At 39.4% G+C, this 23,875-nt stretch overlaps 2 protein-coding genes across 3 annotated transcripts in view; both read left to right on the forward strand.

Annotated features, from left to right (window-relative positions):
- LOC307257156 (ankyrin-3-like) overlaps nucleotides 1-1,769 on the forward strand; it is a gene marked incomplete at its 5' end in the record, with an annotated part of 90,316 nt that extends 88,547 nt beyond the window's left edge. Inside the window, 1 exon segment of the mRNA XM_080036302.1 lies at nucleotides 52-1,769.
- A 1,513-nt stretch (nucleotides 1,770-3,282) lies between these two features.
- LOC307257663 (coiled-coil domain-containing protein 6-like) lies at nucleotides 3,283-21,490 on the forward strand. 2 transcript variants are annotated; one of them, XM_080036928.1, is made up of 9 exons: nucleotides 3,283-3,573; nucleotides 4,714-4,863; nucleotides 6,357-6,485; nucleotides 6,891-6,994; nucleotides 8,176-8,336; nucleotides 10,326-10,523; nucleotides 11,600-11,700; nucleotides 17,171-17,292; nucleotides 19,777-19,918. In XM_080036928.1, exons 1-8 carry the CDS (start codon nucleotides 3,319-3,321, stop codon nucleotides 17,288-17,290), a joined length of 1,218 nt encoding a protein of 405 aa, XP_079893054.1. In that variant the 5' UTR covers nucleotides 3,283-3,318; the 3' UTR covers nucleotides 17,291-17,292; nucleotides 19,777-19,918. The 2 variants fall into 2 exon arrangements, with proteins under 2 accessions (XP_079893054.1, XP_079893053.1); XM_080036927.1 differs by having other exon boundaries at nucleotides 3,284-3,573; nucleotides 10,326-10,482; nucleotides 19,777-21,490.
- The last annotated feature ends 2,385 nt before the right edge of the window (nucleotides 21,491-23,875 follow it).

Consider the following 23,875-nt stretch of genomic DNA (forward strand, 5'->3'; position numbering starts at 1 on the left):
ACCTAGCAACAGTTCCATTCATTTTGAGCTGAAATATTTTGTGTCCTACAGATATACAGGAACCACATCCGTTGTTTCCTTGGAATAAGTGTTCAGAGGGCTAGAGAGTACCAGTGTGAGGACTTCAGACGAGGGTCCAGTCTGCCACTATCTGCTTCAAATGGTTTTCACATGAGAGGAGTCGACCCTTCTGACTCACGCATGAGCATGAAAAACTCACCTCCTGTCAATCAAAAGACTAGGATGGTTCTCACTTTCTGGCTGTGGTGGACCCGTGGACAATGATTCAGCTTCCTGTTTTGTGTGAAACAATTTGTGCCATCGGTCCACTGGTGTTGTGAGAGCTTATTTTGAGGAGCATTCGTTTGTTGTGAAAAACGAGAAAAAAAAGACTCCCTTACAGACAACCGAGCAGATGCAACTGTGACCAAAGATGGCACAAGAGCTCAATCCACATGCGTGGAAAGAATGAAGTAGACACAATAACTGAAAAACAAACAAAAAATCTAATGGAATATTTCTGATCCAACTTCAACACTCGCCTTATAGTTTTTTCTTGAACCCATTGTTGTCAGGATGTAAATTGTTTTGGGATTTTTTTCTTCCTTTTTAAAAACTTAAACTAACACAAAAGCTTTTTTCTGTATATAAATTTACAACGTGTACAAATCTTAAAAAAGGATAAGTAACTGGTTGAGCAATGTGGAGAGTAACCTTTTCAAGTGCTTTCAAAATTTATTGAAACGGCTCTACTTTTAAAGATTTGAGTGTAACTTCACAGGTTCTTGTATAATTACTTATTAGAGCAGGTATAATGTTTGTACTAGGAGAAAAAAAGCTGGTTTGATTTTAACAGAGGAAGTTTCCATAAAAATCAAATGTCAGTAATTCCCAAAGTGGGACTGGATCTAATCCTACAAAAATCAGCCTTTCAGAGTTCTCATATTTTCATGCATGCTGTTCACATTATTTTAAGTACAATTTTTACAAGTTTGCAAACACTGTATTCAAATGACAAATAAACCCCTTTATCTGTGTACACATTATAGCCCTAACATTTGTCACCGATTTTATATTTTAAATTGAAAAAGGATACCATTAAAACATTTATTATGTTTGGGTGAGGAAGGGGGAAAAAAAGGTCTATGGCTTCTTGAGGGTGTGATGTCTTGTCTGTTTATGTGAAACCGGAGGGCAGCTTCTGCTACAAGAACGAAATAATCTGAATGTAAATGCTGGTAGGTTGGCTCGCTGTAAAATTATAACTGTATTGTGCGTATTGGCTATAAGGTGTAGGAGTCTCTGTACACTGTTAGACTGTTTGTAATCATTTAAGCAGTGTGTCGATTTGGTTTTTCTAACGGCTGCTGTGGTATTTAAGGAAAACTGGGGCATTTCATTTTGGATTTTTTGGTGAAATATTTCCTTAATTTAAAAACCTACTCACATTAAGGACACATAAAGACATTATTTGATTGTAGCTCTTAATAGCATATTGTATGACAAAAACACTGGATGGTCGACAACAATTATTTAAGCATTAAATAAATTGTGTTTAACTCTGAAACTGTGTGATCTTTTTAGGCTTGGGAGTCTGTATATGCAGTGTCGAATATAATTGTTTTCACTAGCTCATTGGCAAAATGTTATTTACATTACACTAGGAATTATCTTTGTTTTGGTTTTCAATAGATGCCCATGTAGTTCAAGTGTGGTGTTCTACTGGTGCGATGGCTCAGTATGCTGATGTCTATGCTATGGACATGAAAACTATGTACCTTTTTTTTGGTTGGGGTGGGGGGGGGGGGGTTAAGGAAGTCAGGTAGGGCGCTGTACCACATCCCCTTATACTACTATGTCAATCAGGGGCTGATCCTTTGATATGGTTAAACTATCAATTTTGTTTGATATGTGTTTTCACCTGAGCAGATTTTTTGATGTACAATTCTTACTAACAGAGTGAAGCCATTGAAATGTAACTATTCTAGCACTTTGGTTATTCAAGGTCTTTTAGAGGCTATAGCAGCAATGATGCCACCACAAATGTTTCAGACGTCTTTAAAAAAAAATCAACCTAAAAATAAAAAAAATAAAAATGCATTGATTTTGCAATACAATTGTTTCTGTTCTTGTTTGTGTGTCCTTGAACAATGTAGGTTATTATTTGCAATGGCATCAGGGCAGTTTTATCATGAGAGACACTGCCTTTCATTCACAGGTATACGGTTCCACCAAAGTGTCCTTGAGGCTACTTAGTTTGATATGCTTTGACTGCCTCTTGGGACCAGGCGACATGAACTCCCCAAGAGGATACTGCTGATGTATGTTCAATAAGCAATTACTTTAGGCACTTTTTTCCAAAGTCCTTAATAATTAACATGCAATTTACCATTCCAACACACACACATAAAGGCATCGCAAGCAGTTAGGGGTTTTGTGTCTTACCTAAAGACACTCAAATATATCAAAGTCAGTTTTATTGTCAATTTTTGTAATATGTGCCAGACATACAGAGGAATCGAAATTGCATTTCTCTCCAACCCACGGTGCGATAAGTAGGTCTACAAAAGGATAAAATTAGAAAATATGAAATAAGTAATATATGGTCATAAGACATATAGATTGAACCACTAACTCTTAAAGAGGACAACCTAACTCCTGAGCCATAGCTACTCCCATCATGATAAATTATCAAAATTAATAATTATTTATAAGCACACCGAGTAGGCCTATGTCGCCTATGATTAGGCTTTCAAAGCCAACTCTTAAGGTGGATCTATGCAGGTGGTGAAATGACTAACTATAGTAGCCTACAAGTTACTAATACAATATGTGTAGGGCTATCAGTGGTAGCCTACTGTCTAATTTAATTTGGTATTGTTCTACCACCTACTTATTCATTCGCCAATAGACCTATAGCAAATCATCCCTCATCGTCATGAATTCTGCCTCTTTAGGAATATAGGCTACACCGTGTTCAAATACACAGACAGGACCTCTTCACAGCAGGTAGAAAAGATACACACACTTTAAATCTATTTTCAATACAGCTAAAATGTAGGCCAACTTTGAGGTCTTGAGTCCCGGATCAGTTGCCTACTTTGCTCAGTTGGAAATCCAGTGTTGAATGGAGTTGATAAAGGTGCATCAAAGCTTCCACTTTCTTGTGTCAAGGATACATTGGGCGGTACCGGAGACATCCTGAGGGTGGCGCTATGCCACCGAGAGTGAGCAAGGTCACACTGTGTACCATTGTGCTGCGTGCTCTGCTCAAACGCTGCAGCCGTTTCGCCTGCTGCTCCACACTGTCGCACAACCATGGCGGACAGCGCGAGCGAGAGCGACACGGATGGAGCGGGGAGCAGCTCGGCCACCCCGATGTCGACCTCCGCTTCTAATTCGGGGAAACCGAGCATAGTCATTTCACAGTTTCGTCTGGAGGAGCTGACGAACCGCCTGGCCTCGTTACAACAAGAGAATAAAGTTCTTAAAATTGAGCTTGAGACGTTCAAACTGAAGTGCAAAGCCCTGCAGGAGGAGAACAGGGACCTCCGCAAAGCTAGCGTCACCATTGTGAGTAACGTAAGCTAGCTAGTTAGCTGGCTAGGTGCTTAACCCACGCCACTTATTATATCACATTTGTCAGTACTTTAACTGTGGCAAGTGTTGCTTGTATGGTGCTACATAGTCTATGTTAGCACAGTGGACGTGTTACATGAAAATGTTATCTGTATATGAACGCAACGCTCTGGTGTTTTGCTAGCTTAACTAACACTAGCTAGTTGGGTGAGTTGCTAGCGGGCTAGGTGTGCTAAGTGGTTGGGCAGTGAAAGCCTGCGAGTTTGCTTTGTTTTGTTTTGCGTTGCTAATGTTGGCTAACGTTAGCGCAACGGAAAACGTCAGGTGAAAAGGCGTTGTGAAATAAGGTGGGCACCTCACGATGCAAGTTACCGTACTACTTTTAGCGATTTGCACAGCTGATTACTCATTGTTATACATTGGCACCATGTTATGTGCAACAATGATACGGTAACTGTGTGGAATTAATAACCAGCAGCATTGCCATGGACCGCTGCGTCAAATGTCCTCATGCTCGGTTAATCAGCATCAGCTTCATATAAATGTGTAACCGATCTGTTGGATAGACGGGAAGTATGTAGGCCAAACTTAGCGAGCTAGCGAAATGCCAGGCTCATGTGTTGGTAAGTCAGCCACAGTGCACCCTCTCTACCCTCTGTAAATGTGTGGCTTAACTAGCCGTTTGCTTTCTATTGTACCTCTCATTGTTCTTTAACAACAGGCACATTCTCCCAGCTTGCTCAACAGAATTGAGCTTTTAGGTCAGTGAAGAATGAGGATGGAGAATGTGAAACTGGTGCTAACAAGGACAGAGTATCACTGCACTGTAACGCTAGCTGGGGTAGCTGTCCCAACACATTTCCTTAGTGCACCCCCATGTTTCACTCTTCCCCTCACACTTGCTGCAATGTCTGTTGAGTCACTAGGGATACATTCTGCTTCCTCTTTGGCTGGCAGACTTCACTGCAGCAGATTTGGTTGATTGGTGCGTGTGTTTGCAGCAAACTAATACTGTTGATTGTTACAATTTAATCAGGATCAATGTGAAAATGCAACCGTTTTTGTGCCAGATCTAAGCGTCTACTTCCCTGATATTCCCCTCAGCCACTCTCTCCCATTTGTTTATTCCTGCAGCAAGCAAGAGCAGAACAGGAGGAAGAATTTATCAGCAACACTTTGTTCAAGAAGATCCAGGCCCTTCAAAAGGAGAAGGAGACTTTGGCGGTCAACTATGAGAAAGAAGAGGAATTTCTCACCAATGAGTTGTCAAGGAAACTGATGCAAGTGAGTGATGGGAATGATGTGTGTGTGGGGGGGTGTTTATGCTGGACACTATGTAGAATGTGTGTGTGTGTGTGTGGGGGGTGGGGGGGTTGTTTATGCTGGACACTATGTAGAATAACATAACATAAGTTTGAACTTTCACCCTATTTGATTACTTATATCGATAACATATATACATTTTTCTGGGGTATTGAGTCCCCTTGAGCCTGCAGGGTGTGTGTCTACTCTATACACACACACACACCCAGCAGCATTATCATCAACTGTATTGCTACTTGTCTGGAAAGGCTTAAGATGACTTCACTGCGGCTGCTAGCTACTCATAATGACTCTCGAATTACTCTCCTCCCGTCTGTCGGTTATTTGGTCCAGCCTGTTTTCCACATCTAATTTTCCCAACTGCAGAGTGCACAGCACGCACACTCTCTCTATCAATGGCTAGCTTAGAAGTGGGAAACTGAAAGGGACAAATGCAAATGCCTCAGCAGTCCCTGCTTAAGGTCATACAGATGGACTTGTTTGGGCTTTTGTTATATTGCCTTCTCACTCAACATGAAACAGACCTGTGTCTACCTCTGCCCATAGACTTGGTTCTGACAAATAGCCCATAGCCAATGCCAATTACTGATATCATATAATTTGCCATTATAGGTTTTTCTCTAGAGAGTACGCTGGTCGGTTCAACTATTTTGGCCTAATTGTTATTATTAATGCATGAGATTATAATAATGGGTAAAAAAAACTTGCAGTTACCATTCTGTATGCTATGTACACACATGAGTATAATGACACAGCTCTGGTGTTACTTACGAACACCCTCTGTTTGAAGGACATAGTATAGCTCTGCAGGATGTCCAAAAATACTGAAAATAAACCAATATATAGCGGGTAGTTGTATAACAGGGGCATATTTATCAAAACCGTTAAAAAGTTGTTGGTGTGTTTATTATAAAAATGTGATGGCTTGTACTTTAAGCTTACATACTACAAATCAATCCGCTATGTATGAAAGCAGTAAATTCAACTGTGTGTTGAGGGTTTCTGTTTGTTTCTGTTAGTAGCATAATGGAAATAGTTATTTCCCCCTGAAGCCTTTTCATTTTCTCCATAATGAGTAATCACTTATATAATCACACAACCCTCCCTTTTTAGAATCGGTGCTGAGCCACACCCTTTCTTTGTATTGGTGAGCTGCCAAAGGTGGTTACTTTAGTTGTCAAATCATTATTTTACACCGTTTACTCTTCTGGGAAGTGTAACCATCAATCTGGTTGAACTGTAACAATGGCTTCCTGTTTTTCTATAATATCACTGTTAGCTGAATGATCCAACACAAGTGTGTGTGTTCACTGTGGTCATCAAATAGTTTATATATGACTCACCACGAGACTCTTCTTGTGCTCTTGCTCCTTTCCCTTTTTTTAATCTCTTGGTTTATCCAACTCCTCTTCTTTTCCTCTGTCCATCCACCATCCTCCCTTTTTCCATCCTAGCTCCAGCATGAGAAGGCAGAGTTGGAGCAGCACTTGGAGCAAGAGCAGGAGTTCCAGGTTAACAAGCTCATGAAAAAGATCAAAAAGATGGAGAATGAAACTATCTCGAAGCAGCTAACCCTGGAACAGGTACGCTTATGGTGGTTGAGTATGAAGATTTCAGCATCCATTGTAGAATAACATATCCCAGAACTCTGTGTGCCCACTTATTGTAATAGTGTGAGGTACCAAAATATCAACATCTTTAATTCTTCCCACTGAATGTTAGCTGGAAAGAACATTTTGGTCTGTGGCTGGGTCAAACCTTTGTATGCTGAACCCTTCCATCATGTTTCCATGCCGTGATGACCACTTTTTTTTTTACCACTGTGGTTCACTCACAAGCCTCCATAGGAAATGTAGCTCTATAAAAGAGAAGCTTATCTTGACAAGGACCTTGGGTTTGAAGTACAGTGTATTTGTGTGCAGCCCTCTGAATGCCTTTCAAAGGTTTCTGTATCTCTCTCACACCCCACTCTTCTTTTTGTTTTCCAGCTGAGGCGGGAGAAGATTGACCTTGAGAACACATTAGAGCAGGAACAAGAAGCCCTGGTCAACAGACTGTGGAAACGAATGGACAAACTGGAGGCAGAGAAAAGGTGTGCAATCATCATATATGTGCTAGACATTTCACTATTTGGAGAGGATGGACATTTTTAGGGCTGGGTATCGTCAAGGACTTCGCGATACGATACGTATCACGATACACTGGTCACGATACGATATATTGCGTATCTTGATATATTGCGATATTCCATAAACAAGTTGCCTTGTCAAACATAACAGCACAATATATTCATAATTGCACAGACAAATGAAGTCAAAACTATTTCATTCACAACTTCCTTTACTATTTTCTTCCTTTTTTTTTTGGCTTTGGCAAATGATCAAACACTGCTTCATCTGCCATAACATCAAAATAAAAAATCCAATTCACTCTTGTACTAACTGTACAGGACACAATGAAAATGAAAACACATCAGTGTGCTTTTGTGACACAGTGAATCTTAAGTGTTCTTATAAACAAAACTGATTTAACTTCAATAGTCAGTATCCTATAGGCTCAGGCCTGACAGCAGACATGGGTTTGAATCTGACCAGTGGTTGTTCTCTGCATTTCATTCCCTCTCTGCCCCATTTCATATCTGTATCTCTGCACTGCCAATAAATCCTTGAAAAGCAAAACATTAAATAATAAAAAAAATATCGATTTTTGGTTATAAAAATCGATACTGATATCGCGAAACTAAGTATCGCGATATTTCGATTTTTTGACACAGCCCTAGACGATTTAGAATCTGCTTTTGATGGGCCTGGATTGTGGGCCAAAGTTTGTTTATGCCCATATCCATATTTTGAACACATATAAAACCTTGAGTCTCTTCAAACGTTATCACAGCCTTCAGCTATATCTTGTAGCTTTCATCTGTTGATTGACTAATCAATAAATTGGCTCATAGTTTCAGCACTTGTTATAAGAATTAAACCAATTGGTTGGCTAATATGTATACTGTTCAAAACCCTTCACATTGCTCTTACAGTTTTAATACATGGATATTGATATGTATAACATAGAATGTTAATATGTAAATGCATAGAATTGACAGAATGGTTGGGATATTTAATAATAAGGCATACCCCATATTTCTTGCCCCCTTTTCTGTTTCTGACACACACACACACACACACATTCACTGGTCAACACTGGAAGAAAATAAGTGACATCATTTTTGTCGATGAACTCTAGTAACGATGTGTTTTTGTTTGCTTTCATAACCAGAATCCTCCAGGAGAAGTTGGACCAGCCCGTATCGGCTCCTCCCTCCCCAAGAGACGTTTCCATGGAGATCGACTCACCGGAGAACATGATGCGGCATATCCGCTTCCTGAAAAATGAGGTGGAGAGGCTGAAGAAAAGCCTGCGCACCACAGAGCTGCAACGTAAGTGGCTTCTCGACTTCACATAATCCAAGGGAGTGCGGGCTCTGAAGGTGCAGATGCCCTCAAGGGTTGGTGAAGGATGTGATTGGTAAAACTTATCCTCTGAAAAGCTTTGCTTTGATGGGCGAATTCATTCTACACCCAGGCACAGCTGGTTTTCCTTTGACCAGAATAAACAGGATACTTTCCAGCCCCATCCAACACAATTCACATCCTCGTTATCTCCCACTGGTCACATTTCACCTAAAGATATATAACAAAGTGAACAGCAAGCCTCTAAGAGGGTCAATGTTGGTCTTAAACTACCATTTCAACCCTTTTCCCCCCCTTTGAATTGGGTACATATTACATCTCCATCAATTGAGAATGCAAAATGAGGGTGGTCTGTTACTAACACAGCAAGCTAGACCAAACATCTGTAGAACCATGTGACCTACACACCAAAGACACCTATAATGTTGCGTAATCGTGGCACCAAATATGATATCAAGTATAAAAGATTAGGGGACCATGTCTGTGTCTAATGAGTGCTCTAATATATGACTGGAAAGAAGAATACGACCCCTTCATCCTGGTGACTTTATAACTTCCCTATTATGAAATGGCCAAGCAAAATCCAACCAGACAGTATTGCTTCCCAGTTTTGTATGTTGAGCCATAGTCATTTTGTTTTTAGTAGATCACATGCAGCTATGACACATTTTAGCATAGAAATCTGAAGTTGGTTTTCCTCAGCTGGACTTCCTTGACACAACTTTTTTTTCAGAGTTATGTTTAACTTGGTCTCGAAAATCTTTAAGACGATGTTCATCGCACATGTACACAAAAACAAAAAAGTGTCTTCCCAATATCTATCTTCATGAACATGGCGTGGGTTCAAGGTGGTGGAATCCATATTAGGCCACTGCATTAGCAGCTGCATGGCACATTAAAAAAACTGCTTTTCAAGTTTAATGGGTTCTAATTAAACACATAGGGCATGGACAAAATAACAGAAGCTTCTTCTCACAGTAGAACACTGAAGCAGTAAACATTATTTTCTTAAAGTTAATGCTAACACCTGTTTTTGTGCAGACAATGTGGATCAAGATTTATGAATCTTAGAGAAAGTAATCAATTAATTGAGATCAGTATGAAACCATGCACTCAAGATCATTCTGTCTATGTGTTATTTTGGCCACTAGAGGGGACTGTCAGTCCACGCTTTGACATGTTCTCGACTGCAGTCAAATAACAAGATAGTTTTGCCACTGAGTGTTATACATTTTTGTAGAGATAGGCATTGTGAAGGAAGTTTTAAGGTTGGCGGTCAACTCAGGTGGAAGAATATTTCAGGAGACTTGGATGAATTATGAAGCGATATTTATTACAGACTTGGCCAAGGAGAACCGGACTGCAACTCTCGTGACTTGCACTTCAATTCTGACAAACTCATGCTTAGAGTTGTGTATTAACTTTGCGCTATCTCTAACACCTCCCCGGCTCGGGCACCAAGCGTACCAATGTTTTGGTTCAGAGCTGAACACAATGAACCATAACATTTTGGAGTAGAAGGAGATGAGACTTTATCTATACAACTGCCTAAGTGTCTCCTAACAGGCTCCAGGGCTGACCTAGAGTCTGTGAGACAGACACACAACATAGGCATATATGACCTATTAATCTTTCCCATTAATATTACAACTAAATACCCAAAATTCCCTCACAGGCATTGAGTCTTTCGCTTCCTTATTTGAAACAGAAATTGAAAAAAGAAAAACATTGCAACACGCTGCACAAACACAGTGATTCTAGGAATCTCTTTGAGGAAGTTTTGTTATAGCCACTTATTTTTTTTATAGATAAAAGCCTTTTGGTTTTTTCTAGAAGTGCAACAATTCTGACATGCTACATAATACAATTGCTGTCCATGTTGATATATATAGTAGCCATGTTGGGAGCTTGACTTAATTTCTCAACTGATGTCATCTGTTGTGTGTCCCCTCCCAGACACAGAGAAGCGTGCTCAGTACATAGAGGAGGAGCGACACATGAGGGAGGAGAACATCCGGCTGCAGAGAAAGCTTCAGAGAGAAATGGAGCGCAGGGAGGCCCTGTGCAGACAGCTGTCAGAGAGTGAATCCAGCCTGGAGATGGACGACGAGAGGTACAAGATTGGACACAAATTCATACGTGTCAGCAAATCAAGTGAGGTGGATGAGAGCGGTTCAGGCTATGTTCAGACTGCAGGCCAAAGTGGTCTAAATCTGTTTTTTTGTTGTGTGTTTGTTTGGCTCATATGTTACTCAGATGTGTGTTTTTCATGGCGGTGTGAACGTTAAAACGCATGTAAGCTGATATTTTCAATTCCGACGTGGGCCACTTTCAAATCTGGTCATAAACTCGATGCAGGTCAGAATTTTTGCTATGAGACCTGAGTCTGAACAGTTGCAGACTGGGTGATTGGATGATTCGGAGCATGAATCCGTAGAAATTAAAAGATGCCCGAACAAAAGAGAGAGAAATTAAATAAAAAAGGGGCTTGTGTACCACCTCGGTACACAACCATTTTTGCAATAGCCAGTCTTTGTTGGTGGATCATAGGCTTTATTTGTGACTAGCAAGGTAACAAATAGGGTATGGTTCCATTCAGTTTGAATCAATACTGGCACCAAAACTTGGAATTCGATTCAGTAGCCAATGGTATCTTTCTACCCTTACTCTACCCTCTCTGTATTGACTACAATTTTGTAGTAATGGAAGCGCTCATGGTGAAAAGCATGAAAGCTGATATTTTTAATTCCGATGTCGGCTTTCACATCTGGTCATAAATTCAATACAGGTCAGAATTTCTGCAATGCAACCTGGTAATACTCTGGTTAGAGCGTCCCCCCGAGGCTCAGTCCTCTTCGCAGCAGACCCTGTTCGAGTCCGACCAGTGGTCGTTCTCTGCATGTCATTCCCCTCTTTTTCCCATTTCATCTCTGTCCCTCATTAAAATCAATAAAGCATGAAAAAATACCCAAACATGTAGTAATAATAATAGAAAACATACTTTTTTTCTTTGAACAAGCAGGATATTTGAACTTCTACGTTTTGAGCCATTACCCTAATAGTGTTTTCTGGTGTTACTTGGCGTTGTAAACACTAATTCATTATCTTTTTATATTTATCATTTAATAACTTATTGCTTGTCATTGCCAGGTTCTTTTTTTCTGCTTATTTAGCATATAATTGATAGGAGTTCATAAACAGCTTATGACACATCTCATCTCTCCTCTCAGGTACTTCAACGAAATGTCTGCACAGGGCTTACGAGCAAGGACCGTGTCCAGCCCCATCCCCTACACTCCATCTCCCAGCTCCAGCCGGCCCATATCACCTGGTAGGTACATTTAAGATGTCAATATCCAGGCTAATCGATAGTGAACAAGATGTATTGCCTCAAATGGAATGGCCAACAATAAAAAGGAACCTTTGATATAGACACTTGTGACATGGAACCAGCAGACTAGCTTTATCTGTAACACGGCTTTATATAAATTCTGGAACAAAGGTTAATTGACATTCAAGTTTCAAAGATCAGTGAAACCCATGATAAATGTTTTGTCCTCACTCTGTCAGATCCACTTCCTGCTCTCCTCTATAAAACACCTGAAACTATCTACAATTGTGCTTGCATAACACATGCTGACCCAACAATCTCATTTGTATGATTAGAATTTATTATAGAAAGTGTATAGCTCTCTATTTAACTTGAGGCCATTGCTGAATTACCAAAACCAATTATTAAAATCATGGAATGCTTTTTTTCTTTTCTATCTGATAGTCGAGGCATTTCTTTAAAGGCTAATTGCAAGGAATAATTGATGTTTCTATCACCAAAGTTAATGAGTTGTTTGACGTTTGCAACAAATGCAGCTTTAAGCAGGATAATATTGAAAGCTATTACGCTACTATAGCAAACATGTTCTATATCACGAAGGACATGGTTCCCTTATGTATTATCAAAATATTAACTTTATTGACATAAAGGGCCAAGACGGGCTACTCCTTAAAAAAAAAATGATATGTAATGCTGTCCAAACATTTTAAAATACTGTAATAGTTTTAGCTTGTATCACCTCCCCCTGCTACTGCTGAAGACAGTGCAGTGGAAAGTCAAACTAATTCAGGTGCACCCAATCATGTTTGGTGTGCAAGATATCAGATTACAGCTAAAAAGTTTGCACAATGATAAGACAGACCTCAGGTGCCTGAGCACTGCTGCTTTTCTGTTTTTTCAGCCAGGTTCAAATTGTATTCACCTAAATTTGTCCTAAATAATCCTGAAACTTGTCCTAAATAATCCTGAAACTTGTATTACAAGTATTTAAATAGCAGCACTATGACCTCAACAATCAGAGTTTAACTTAAAATTTAATATAATAACTTTCAACTAGGGCTGCAACAACGAATCGATAAAAATCGATTACTAAAAGCGTTGGCAACGAATTTGGTCATCGATTCGTTGAGTCGCAAGGCCTATATAAAAGTGTTGTACCTTTGCTGTCTTTGGGTTAAAAAAAACTCCTTCAACTCAGTATCCGTCTAGTCCAGGGCTGTACAGTGCGACAGTTTTGATCGCATTTGCTACTGAAATTGATCACGTGCGATGATGAATACAAGTCCAGTCGCACCAGTGCTAATGAGCAGATGCTGTCTGTTTGAGACACAGAGGAGCGCTGCACAACACTGCTTAGAGGGCTCTACATTAAAACTCTCCAAATGCGGGTGAATGTAGTCTTAGGCAAGTAAGTTATTAAGTCTACCCTCCACTTTGGCTGGTGAAAGATGTGTGCTCGGGATCTGTGCTTGTGCGGCGAGATTATAGCGTCTAACTTCACCAACGGTTAAAAACAGGAAGGAGACGGCTCCCTTTACATTAAGGCAGTCAAGTTAGCGCGTGTGCAAACAGAACATTTCCTGTGCGCCTTCACAATAAAAGTCGGTTACTAGCCAAATGCGAGTTGACTTTTATTTTGAAGCAGGTAAGAACAGGAAGTTAGGCCGCTTCACAGCCCTGCAGTCAACAGCAGTAACTATCTATGATAGTAACTGACAAAGATTGACACAACCTATTTAACTTGGCCTAAATTGTATAAATATGTTGACTAATTTATTTAATAGGCTATATGTTCAATGTTTTAAAGTATGGTTTTCATTAAAAGAATGAAATGTTCTAAAAATGTTTGTTATTATTAGCCTAATATAATAATGATATGTTTATAAAAATATATAGGTATAGACATTATTTTTATAGTTCTATGGGGGGGAAATAATTCTGAATCAGCAAAAAAATTGCCATTGGCAGGTTAGACTCTTTTGTCTAAATTGCAATCAGTGCACCCCTATTCATTTTTCTACAATTACTACTGCACACTAGGATATCATATTCATTGAGAATCTCAAATAAAACCAAGATGACATGCTCAAAGGTAATTAGAGCTAAATGCAAGGGTTAGGGTCATGCAAGTTTTCGATCATACTTTGTGTGCTACCAAATCTATTTTTGTGCTACTGAATTTTTTTGCTTGCTAGCACCAGTGCTACCACTTTAAAAAATAAGCGTACAGCCCTGGTCTAGTCCAAAAAAAATTCTGTCTGCTGCTACTGCTGCAGACGGTGTGCAGATGGGCTCGGAGAGTCGGCATCGGCGCATCAAGAGTCATTCAAAGCAGCGGTAGTAATCACACAACCGAACGGTGTAGAAAGTCCGTCAATTAAAATTAGTAATCCAGTTTTTAAATCCATGTTAAAATCGGAAGGATATAGAGCTAGTTATCTTAAAGAAAAGTAGCAAACATGTCAAATGTGATGTGTTCAGGGCGGCTCAGTAATATGATTGATGTGTTCTAATTAGTGGTGGGCCGTTATCGGCGTTAACGTGCTGCGTTAACGCCAGACTCTTATCGGCGATAAAAAAAAATATCGCCGTTAATCTCTTATTCCACCTCCTGCTCGGCTCAGGGGAGATGGTTCCCTCCAGGGCCGATGGCTGTTCGCCGTCGGGGTGAACCCCCTTCCGTGTTCTCTGGTCGGGTAATAATAGCCGGGGGCCGTTGTTGACACTTGAGGAGCCTTTATTGCAGGAGCGAAGCTTCTCTCACACACCCGCCGCTCTCTCTCTCCATCACTTGCCCACGACACACACCACCTGGCTGCAGGATCGCTAATGTAACACTCAGCGCCAAACCCCCTTCACAAATCTGTCTATTCAATGTTTACTTATGAATGTATCCATGTACGTAACTCTGACATGTACATAACTTAATTTATTGTTAATAATATGGTCTGTTTATAAATTCGGCATATGATTAAAGCATCTAAAAGCCCGTAATCATGTTAAACGTTTACTGTTTTTAAGTTATTAATGCCACTCGCTCCCGCAGATACACAGCAGAGGGAGGTCTTATATTCAGCCATTGCTAAAGGGAGTGTTGTATTATGGAACGGCCGCTGTGGTACGAAATTCCAGTCTCAACAATGTTTCCTACACGCAATTATAACTCTAGCGTCTACAGCCCGTTGTTTTCATGTAGTGTAACTTGTGTAATGTGTTACATTATTCAGCTGTTGCCGTGATGTCGGCTAACGCTGATGCTAATGATAACTAGCTCTCCGTCGCACAATAGACTGTAGTTTGGTGTTGCAGCCAGCTGTTAGGTGAAGCGCTGTCCCACAGGTAAAAGCCATGGACCTATAAAGCCTGTCCAATATTCACTCTAGTCCAGCTTCTTGAAAAGTTTATAAGGACTTTATTATTTATGTAAAGATAATATTTAATGTTTCACTTGAAGCACAAAATTAATGGCTTTATTTTCTGTTATAGCCTATACCCAACAAATTATTTTTTTTTTGTTTTTTTAAGCACAAAAAACAGTGCAATGTTGTGATTTTTAGCCTTATATCTGATTAAATTGTTAGAATATTATTTGTTCGCAATAATTAGACACTCGTTCTGATGACGAAATGAAAGCCACCTGGCTTGAGAAACACGTTCTCAAAGACTTACTTTGAGTCATTATTTAGGGAGCACACACATATTATGAATGAATTCAAAAGAGCCATTTTAATCTAGATTAATCTAGATTAATTACAAAATTCAATGAGATTAATCTAGATTAAAAAAATTAATCTATGCCCACCTCTAGTTCTAATGCAACACAAAAAAAGAAATTTGAGATTTTGGCGAAAACTTGTTGTCCCAGCAATATAAAATAGATAGGAAAGATGGAATTATGACCTGTTTAATGTCCTATCTTGAGCTATGATCATATCAGCAATTAAAGCAATAATACAAGTTCTATTTCAACAAAATAATAGAAAAGTAGGCTATCGATATAGCCTGGAAATCCAGACCCTGATATCTTGAATGATAGAGGGTTTGGCCACGATCAATAGTAATTTCCAACTCAAGGGGCGGCTCCTACTCGTGCATTTCAAATGCCACTGCACGCAGTTGGATAGCACTACAACCAATCAGAGCGATGCACAAGGTGACGTAAGTCCCTTTCGTTTAGCGAACAGCTGTTAAATTAAACGTTTGCCGTTGTCGGTCGGCAAAACAGAACATTCCACTTACTTGCTAATGAAAGATTTGAGTGCCGTCTTCCAAGTCGTTAAGGGTCGAGGCCAAAGCAGTCGCAAACTCACACAACATATCCGCAGCCATCTTTGATGTTTACTATCACGTAGGGCTGCAAATAACGATTATTTTGATAATCGATTTATCTGTCGATTATTTTCTCGATTAATCGATTACTAATCGATTAGTGTTTTGGTCTGTAAAATGTCAGAAAATGGTGAAAAATGTTGTTCAATTTTCCAAAGCCCATGTTGACATCCTCAAATGTTTTGTTATGTCCAAAACACACAGATATTTCAGTTTACTGTCATAATAAGATTAAAGAAACCAGAAAATATTCACATTTGAGAAGCTGAAATCGGAGAATTTGGACATTTTTTATAAAAAATTACTCAAAACGATTAATCGATTATCAAAATAGGTGATATTTATTTTAGTAATCGATTAATAATCGATTCGTCGATTAATTGTTGCAGCTCTACTATCACGGTTTCGACGTCGCATGCACGTCACTGTCGTCATCCGGTTACGTCCTCCCCAGAGTACCATATAAGGGGCTCTGGCGCGCCCATATTAGATAGAGCCAATTGAAACCATAGCCAGATTTCTGGTTTTCTTGATAAAGCTTCAACGGAGCGTGTCCAGACCAACACGCGCAGCAAATTTAATTTGCCAGCGCCTAGTGGCAGGTCTGGGAATGCCAGGCTACTATCAATAGTGATATCAATAAAGACTTGGATCGTTAAGGAGTCTCGAACATGGTATCAATATCAATAAAAATGTAACGATCTCCTGTCATCTGAGAGAAATTAAGATGATTTTTTTACCGGTTAAAAATCTTATCGGTTGACTAGTTTACCATGGACATCCTTTATATACTGTATACATGTATATCATACATTGTATGTTTTGTGTTATCCCAGTTAAGTTTATTTTTAATTTATCATTTAATATTACTTTTAATAGTTCCGGGACGTTGGAACAATAACCTGGTGTTTTGACACTTCAGTCTGCACTGTGAATTTGAAGTAATGTTCAGTTTTTGAATAAAGATGCGGCAATTACAAAAGTTTCTTTTTTTTTATCCGATTCATCGATTAATCGAAAAAATAATCGACTGATTAATCGATTATTAAAATAATCGTTAGTTGCAGCCCTACTAGCAACATCAGTACACATTGCTTTGTGAAACTTTCTCATTATGTCCGTCGTCCTGCCTCCATCACAGGTCTCTCATATGGCAGCCACACAGTCGGCTTCACTCCTCCAGCAACGCTGTCCAGAGCTGGAATCTCCCACTACAATACCCCCGCCCTGCACGTCCATGGAGGCTCCTCTCACGCCGTAGCGGTGAGTAACATTCACCCAAACTTATTTAATCTTGAGTGTTGTCGCGATCTGAAATGTGTTTTTAACTAGGGTTTTTAGGCATTGTGTGGAGTTGCCAACCCAGTTTAAAGAGATGGGAGAGTCTACACCTGTCTGTCTACCATTTTACAATGGGTAAAATGCATTTAAAGTTAAAGGGATAGTTCAGTATTGTGTGGGGTAGTATGAGGTTCTTAGGAATAGTTAGCGTATATATGTATACATTTTATGATAAATAGTTAGGTTTGAATCATGACCTGAGGCACATTAAGAAAGAAAATGAAGGCTGTGAGTTCCACTTTTGGTGGCTGTAATTTTAAAGGTGCAAGGTGTTTACATCCACAACTGATGAAACCTATATATTTAATATTCTTTTATTTTTATGAACAAACCGTGAAAAGGGCTAACAGTCCTACATTGTTCAGACATAGTTCAATGTAGTTGTCAACATTTGGACACCTGCCAAAGAAAACTGGCATCATCTTCACGCCAATATTGACGTTACATCATACAATATGTCCCACTATAACATTGATACAAGGATGATTGTTACATCAAACAAAATATCCCATGGTTAACATTGACACTAGGATAACCCCATTAATGTCTCAAGGTCCACTTGGCTATTCATTTATCTATTTTAATTACAGTGATAACTGAAAGAACATATTATTCCTTTGTTGCATCTATTTCTCTATAACTCATCCTTTGGCGCTTTTATTGATATGTTCTACCAGGTTCATGGTCCATTGAAACCTAACCAACCATTGTGTTTTTAGTTTGTCATTACTGGGACACTTACGTTAACAGTGTATCAGTTAAGGTCATGTCGTGTTTGTTATGTCATTCATGTTTTGCTTGTCTTGTCTGTTGATATTTCTTAATAGCTTGCAGTCATTCAGACTGTTTTATTAAATAACAACCAATAAAGATGTATTTTGGTTTCTAGACTCTTTCTAATCTAATAACCCTGAACTCTGGCAGCATAATTTAAGGTGGAAGCGTTGCAAATATAATATGTATAGTTAGTATTGCTAGACTTTTGAAGAGAGTAAATAAGATTATTTTTTTTTTTATTGTCTGGGTGCCCACACTACTCTTCCAAGAGTAAATGCATATTACATGCTGTATAAAAAAGTATTGTAACACAGTTGCTCACTATGTTCATGGTCAGGGTTTGTATGTTTTTGACCATGCATTTAGTTTGTCTTTATACACAAATCATGCTCTAATGAAGTTAAGTTCAGTTAAGTTGGTTGTTATTCTACTCCCAAAGAATACCAAGCTGAGGATACGCAACTGTCACCAATGTTCAACTTCATTAATGGCTTAGCCCAAAAACTGTCTGCACGTATAGATGTACCAGTTGCATTGGATTGTTTTGTGCTTCAGGAAACAGGCTCTAGTGTTGTTAATCAGAGTGCTGTCGGTTGGTTTTAAACAAGTTTGACATCTGGATTTTAAGAACAAGGGTGTAGAAGATGATTCTTCTTTGACCTGGCTCTTAAGTACCTGCTCATAAATCCTCATTTACTCATTAAGAAACTTTTTCGAGCTGTGAAATGTCTGTCTGACTCATTCTCATGAGAACAAACTGCTAGACTGGGCTCACAGTGACCTGAAGAGATTCCTTTGACCAGTTCCTAAACATTTTGCAAAGATAATACAGTTTTGTGGAAGCAGAGCCGGCCCAAGCCTTCATGGGGCCCTAAGCGAAATATGATTAAGGGCCCCTCTCCAATGTTAGCGCTGCTGAAACTATAGATCTTTGTTAAATATCATCAATTAACCTTTTTAAAGTGAAATGCATGAATCTGGTGCACTTTGAGAGGAAAATTAAGAGGCTAAATCTGAGAAATTGTGTGAACAAATAATTTGGAGACACTGGGTCAGATGAATTAGACTGAGATGAGTAACCTCAAAACTTAATCTTATTTTCCTTCAGTGGTTTGCATCCCTGGAAACACTGTTGAACAAAGATTACTGCTACGATTATCTTTTTTTTATACTTTTACTCAAATGTACCCATCTGCCTAAAATGAAATAAAGAACACACAAGAACATCTTAACAGGATGATGGTTTGACTTACTTAGTCCTATTCGCTCTTTAAAGCTATAGTGTGTAACTTTTTCACTATGTATTTCTCAGTATGGTCCAGTACCAGTGTCACCCCCTGACACTGATACAGGAGCTCAGAAAAATCCAGAGAAGCGACCATGAAATATTTCAGTTGTTGATGCTAAGAAAAAACCCGTACATACAGCAGAAGGTATAAAATCCATGCGTGATCTCCGAAGGCTCACCTCATGTTGATGCGCCAGCAGTGTTGCTGTAATTCCTCAGACATCTTCATGGGGGCTACAGAAGTTATACACTATAGCTTGAAGAGTGTCACAATCTTGTTGCTTTTTACAGTATGAGGCATTTTTCATACATTGTTCTCTCTCTCTCTCTATCTCAAACAGAGGCCCTCTCCAAGAAGAAGCACCAGCCCCGACAAATTCAAACGTCCAACGCCTCCACCTTCTCCCAACACGCACTCTGGAGCCCAGCAGGCTCAGCCTCCGCTACCCCCACCAGCTCAGCCCATGGTGCAATCCATGTCCTCCCCGGCAGCTATGTCGCAGCACGCAGCACAGCAGCCTCCTTCCCAGCCTTAACGCAACACACAGTCTCTGTCTTTGTGCGTGAGCGCACCCACTGAATGCCACGACGCTACCGCAACAGCAGCTTCCATCCTTACCAGCTCTGGAAGTCAAGTTTCTTACTCCTTACCAACAAAAGAAGCGGCTTCAAAAGTTTTAATAGGAGAATGAAACAAGATGACGGCTCACTCTCAATGAAGTTAGCTGTCAGCCAAATCCACACGTGGCACTTAACTTCTCTTAAAGGAATGGATGGACTGAAAAATAATCGCTTCTGGGATTTGTAGGCCAATCATCTGTTCCACCTTCTGTCTTGTACATGTTTTTTCTTTGCTTGGGACTATAGCTGGTTGGAATTGTTGTTGTGGCGCTTCTAAGATAGCACAAACAGCACATACTGTATGTTTCATGGTGGTGTTTTCTGATTAGTTGGATGTTTGGATTAATGGATGGATGTATGGCTACCGAAATTGTTGAATTGATAGATGGATGTGGTTCATTCGTTTCATGCCTATAATATGACACTCGATTGCTCACCTCCTTTCTCTGAAGCTGTGTCATTGTTTCACCGTGGCCCTAAGCTTAACACAGCTTTGATTTGGTCATGAAGAGGTGTCACAGTAGAATGCTGAGTTTCCCCATTATAGGGCATTGATCAAACAAAGCTCATGCCGTTGTTATTTTAGTTTCTGAAAGCATTCAAGGCTCTGCTGCTCTTCAGTTAAAATGAATGGAGAAAAAAAGCATCAAGCAGGATGGACACTGGTACATAAACCACAGATAAATGTCGCCTTTTGAGGTGTTTGAAAATGTAGTCTAAGGTGTTTCAACTTAGTCATGTACTCAGTCTCTCTCTCTCTCACTCACTTTCTCTCTCTCTCTATCTCTCTCTCTCTCTCTCTCTCTCTCTCTCTCTCTGGTGTATTTCTGAACGCTTCTATCATCCTTGTGGATATTCCTCATTAGAAAAAGGAAAAAAAAAACATAATGCTCTTTACACTAAATATACATACTGCTAAAACATTCTAAATGAATGGTACTGTTGAACTAAATTTCTATGTATGATGATTAAAGCTCTTGAGATGATGAACTGTTTTTTTTATTGTCGGCTTTCCTGGATGGCATTTGTGACTTTGTAAAGTTGTGAACTACGAGAGTTAAGTAGCAAGCATGCAACTGATAGCAAGCTTTGTTAGCGTCAGAACGTACATATAACAAATCAAGTCTGTTATGTGATAATTTCCTTAGAGGCGTGCTGGTTTCAAATTGGGTTGATCTTTTTGTGCATTTATCGTCACTGTAATGTTTCCTTGTGGAAATAATGAGGTCCCACTAAACCCCCCCCTACATAAGTTGATTGGGAAGTCAATTTCAAATACATAAAATTGTACAATGGAGTAATCCGTGTTCATTACATTTGGATAGGTGTGCACAGAGACAAATGAAGACTTTAACCTCCTCTTAAATGGGAAACTAGTTATTTGTGATGAACCGAAGTCTCAGGCTTCTTCTATACACTAAAACAACAATAAAACACACCGCAGGACTTTGTTTTGTTTACAATTTACTACCATGCTTTATTGCCTTGTAATGTCTGACTGACGTAATAGATTGCCATGAGTTTGCGAAATATTTTTATGGTCCTGTAAAGATAAATATAAATACTTAAAGGCGCTGTAAGCGTAATGGTTCTTTTAGCTAACTTCCTGTCAGTTACTGCAGTTAGCAGTCCCCTCGCTCGTCCCTACGTCACCACATTAATGTATTGCGGTCTTCAAGCAGCAAGTTATCTAGCATCATCTCGGATCCATAAGTGTGATCAAACATGATAAAAACCATCAAAACAGACATTGGGAAGGATGTTTACCTGCTCCGCCATTGTAGGCGCATACACATTCACCCATCTGTTGCTCTGGCGTGCACCGGCAGTGAGACCATGGAGTGTATATATCATATATGAGTGAGACGAGTGACAGTTTGTAGCGTTCTCTCTCCTGATTGGATAAAAAATCGGGATACTACAACATTTTAATTTGGCTATTACTGCAAATCAGAATGACTTGGAGACCTGTGATATGACGTCCGCACTCTGTTGAAGTGATTGCTGTAGGAATATGGAGTGATATAACACATATATTAACACAAATAAACCGCTCACTTCACCTTTAAGTGATCTCCTGCCTTTATTCTAGTGGCAGGTGGACTTTTTGGTTCAGTCTGGACAACTATAAAATGGACTGCTTTGGACCAGAAAAAAACTACACAAGCCAGTGCAAAATCCAGCTTCTAAATGTAAAGTGTGTTTTTTTTTTTGCATTAAAAAGCTTTTCCTTTTTAGCCAATATAAAATCATACAAGCTATATGTACACTACTCACTGTATTAATATATAGTTGTATCTGGTTAGCAACATATTTAATATTGCCATTCTATAGTAATAATCACAAGATGGATAAATGTGTTTTTTGCTCAGCATTTGTGTAGTACGTGAGCAACACCGCCATGCTTCTTGTACTTCTTGACTGTGATTTTCAGGATGCTGAAAGACAAAAAACATGGACACAACATAATATAAAAATGAATACCAAATTTTAAATCATTCAAAATCTGCCTTTCAAGCCTGATCGTATGTTATGTGCCATCAAGGACAAGTCTGATAATCCAAAGTACATTCCTAGAGCCATGCCACAAGCTTGACTGGACACAAATATAGAATTGGTTCGCCTTGGATGTTAATCGACTGTAGCACAACTACATCATGTGATAAGTCTCTTAACAACACAGCAGTTTCATTGACTTTTGAATCTGTGCCAGTATCCAACTTAAATGTTTTAGTCTACATGGTTTGAACTGGTTCTAACTGGCTCAGAGGTGTTTTCCATTAATCAAACATTGTCCAAAGACTTCCTGAGAGTTCTGATACGACGGAAGAGTATCCTGTGTTGTTCTCCCATATTGTAGTGTGCTCTTTTGCTGCTGAAGTCAGCAACCTGAACTAATCCAAGCAGGAATCTGTACCAGAGGCCCAGGGAGGCCATGCTGGGTGGGAAAGTGGCCTTCCACCTCTGTTGTTTTATGGGGATACTTTACCGAAACCAGGAGACATTTACCCAGACTGCAGGGTGGCTCAATATGTTTACACGTACCAAAGCTCTTACGGATGGGAGCAGCAGGCTGCTGCTTCTCAGGTGTTACAAAAGTGCTAGAGCAAAAGGAAAAGATACTCAACAACGTCACTGTATTAGGTCAGATCACGTTAAACTGCTGGCAAGTGTGTGTTTACCAATGGTGGATGAGTAATGTGAGTCCTGGTTGCAGCTAGGGCTGGATTTATTTCATATATCGCATAATATATAACAAAATAAAGTGAATATTAGGGTCCCAAAACTGTAGCCGTGTGGGACAGCATTAACATTTTGGCTGCTTGATTTCAAGAAAATGTGTAGAGGTCTGCCAGCAAGTTATGAGTTACATGAGCAATGTGCTTATATAACCACATGTTTTGATTTATTAGTGTTCGTTATTATCAAGGCAGCTTAGATAGAGGCCAATAACTATTTAGGACAACAGTGTCTCCACCTTTTCTGATGGCAAGAGGGTAAAGAGGCAAATTATTTTCTCCAGCAGTCTTTATACATGCCCTTCTGTAGTCTATACCTTCTCAGTATTGGGATGTTGAATTGTCAGGTTTGATATTGTACAGTATCACATGATAATACATTAGGCTAATCAAAGCCTAAACCATATCCATTTTTCTTAATAGTAGTGTGAAAGCAGTGTAGTGTGGAGTCCTTACCAATGCAACTTGAAAAGTAGTGAAAAAAAAACAAATGTAGGCTTTCCGTACCAAGCTTACAAAGCCTTTAACTTATAACTCTAAAGCATCTACTACTTTTTTAAACTAGTAGAATTAGTGGTCG

This window comes from Ammodytes marinus, assembly GCF_949987685.1.
Source record: "Ammodytes marinus genome assembly, chromosome: 11".
NCBI classification, from domain to species: Eukaryota; Metazoa; Chordata; class Actinopteri; order Uranoscopiformes; family Ammodytidae; genus Ammodytes; species Ammodytes marinus.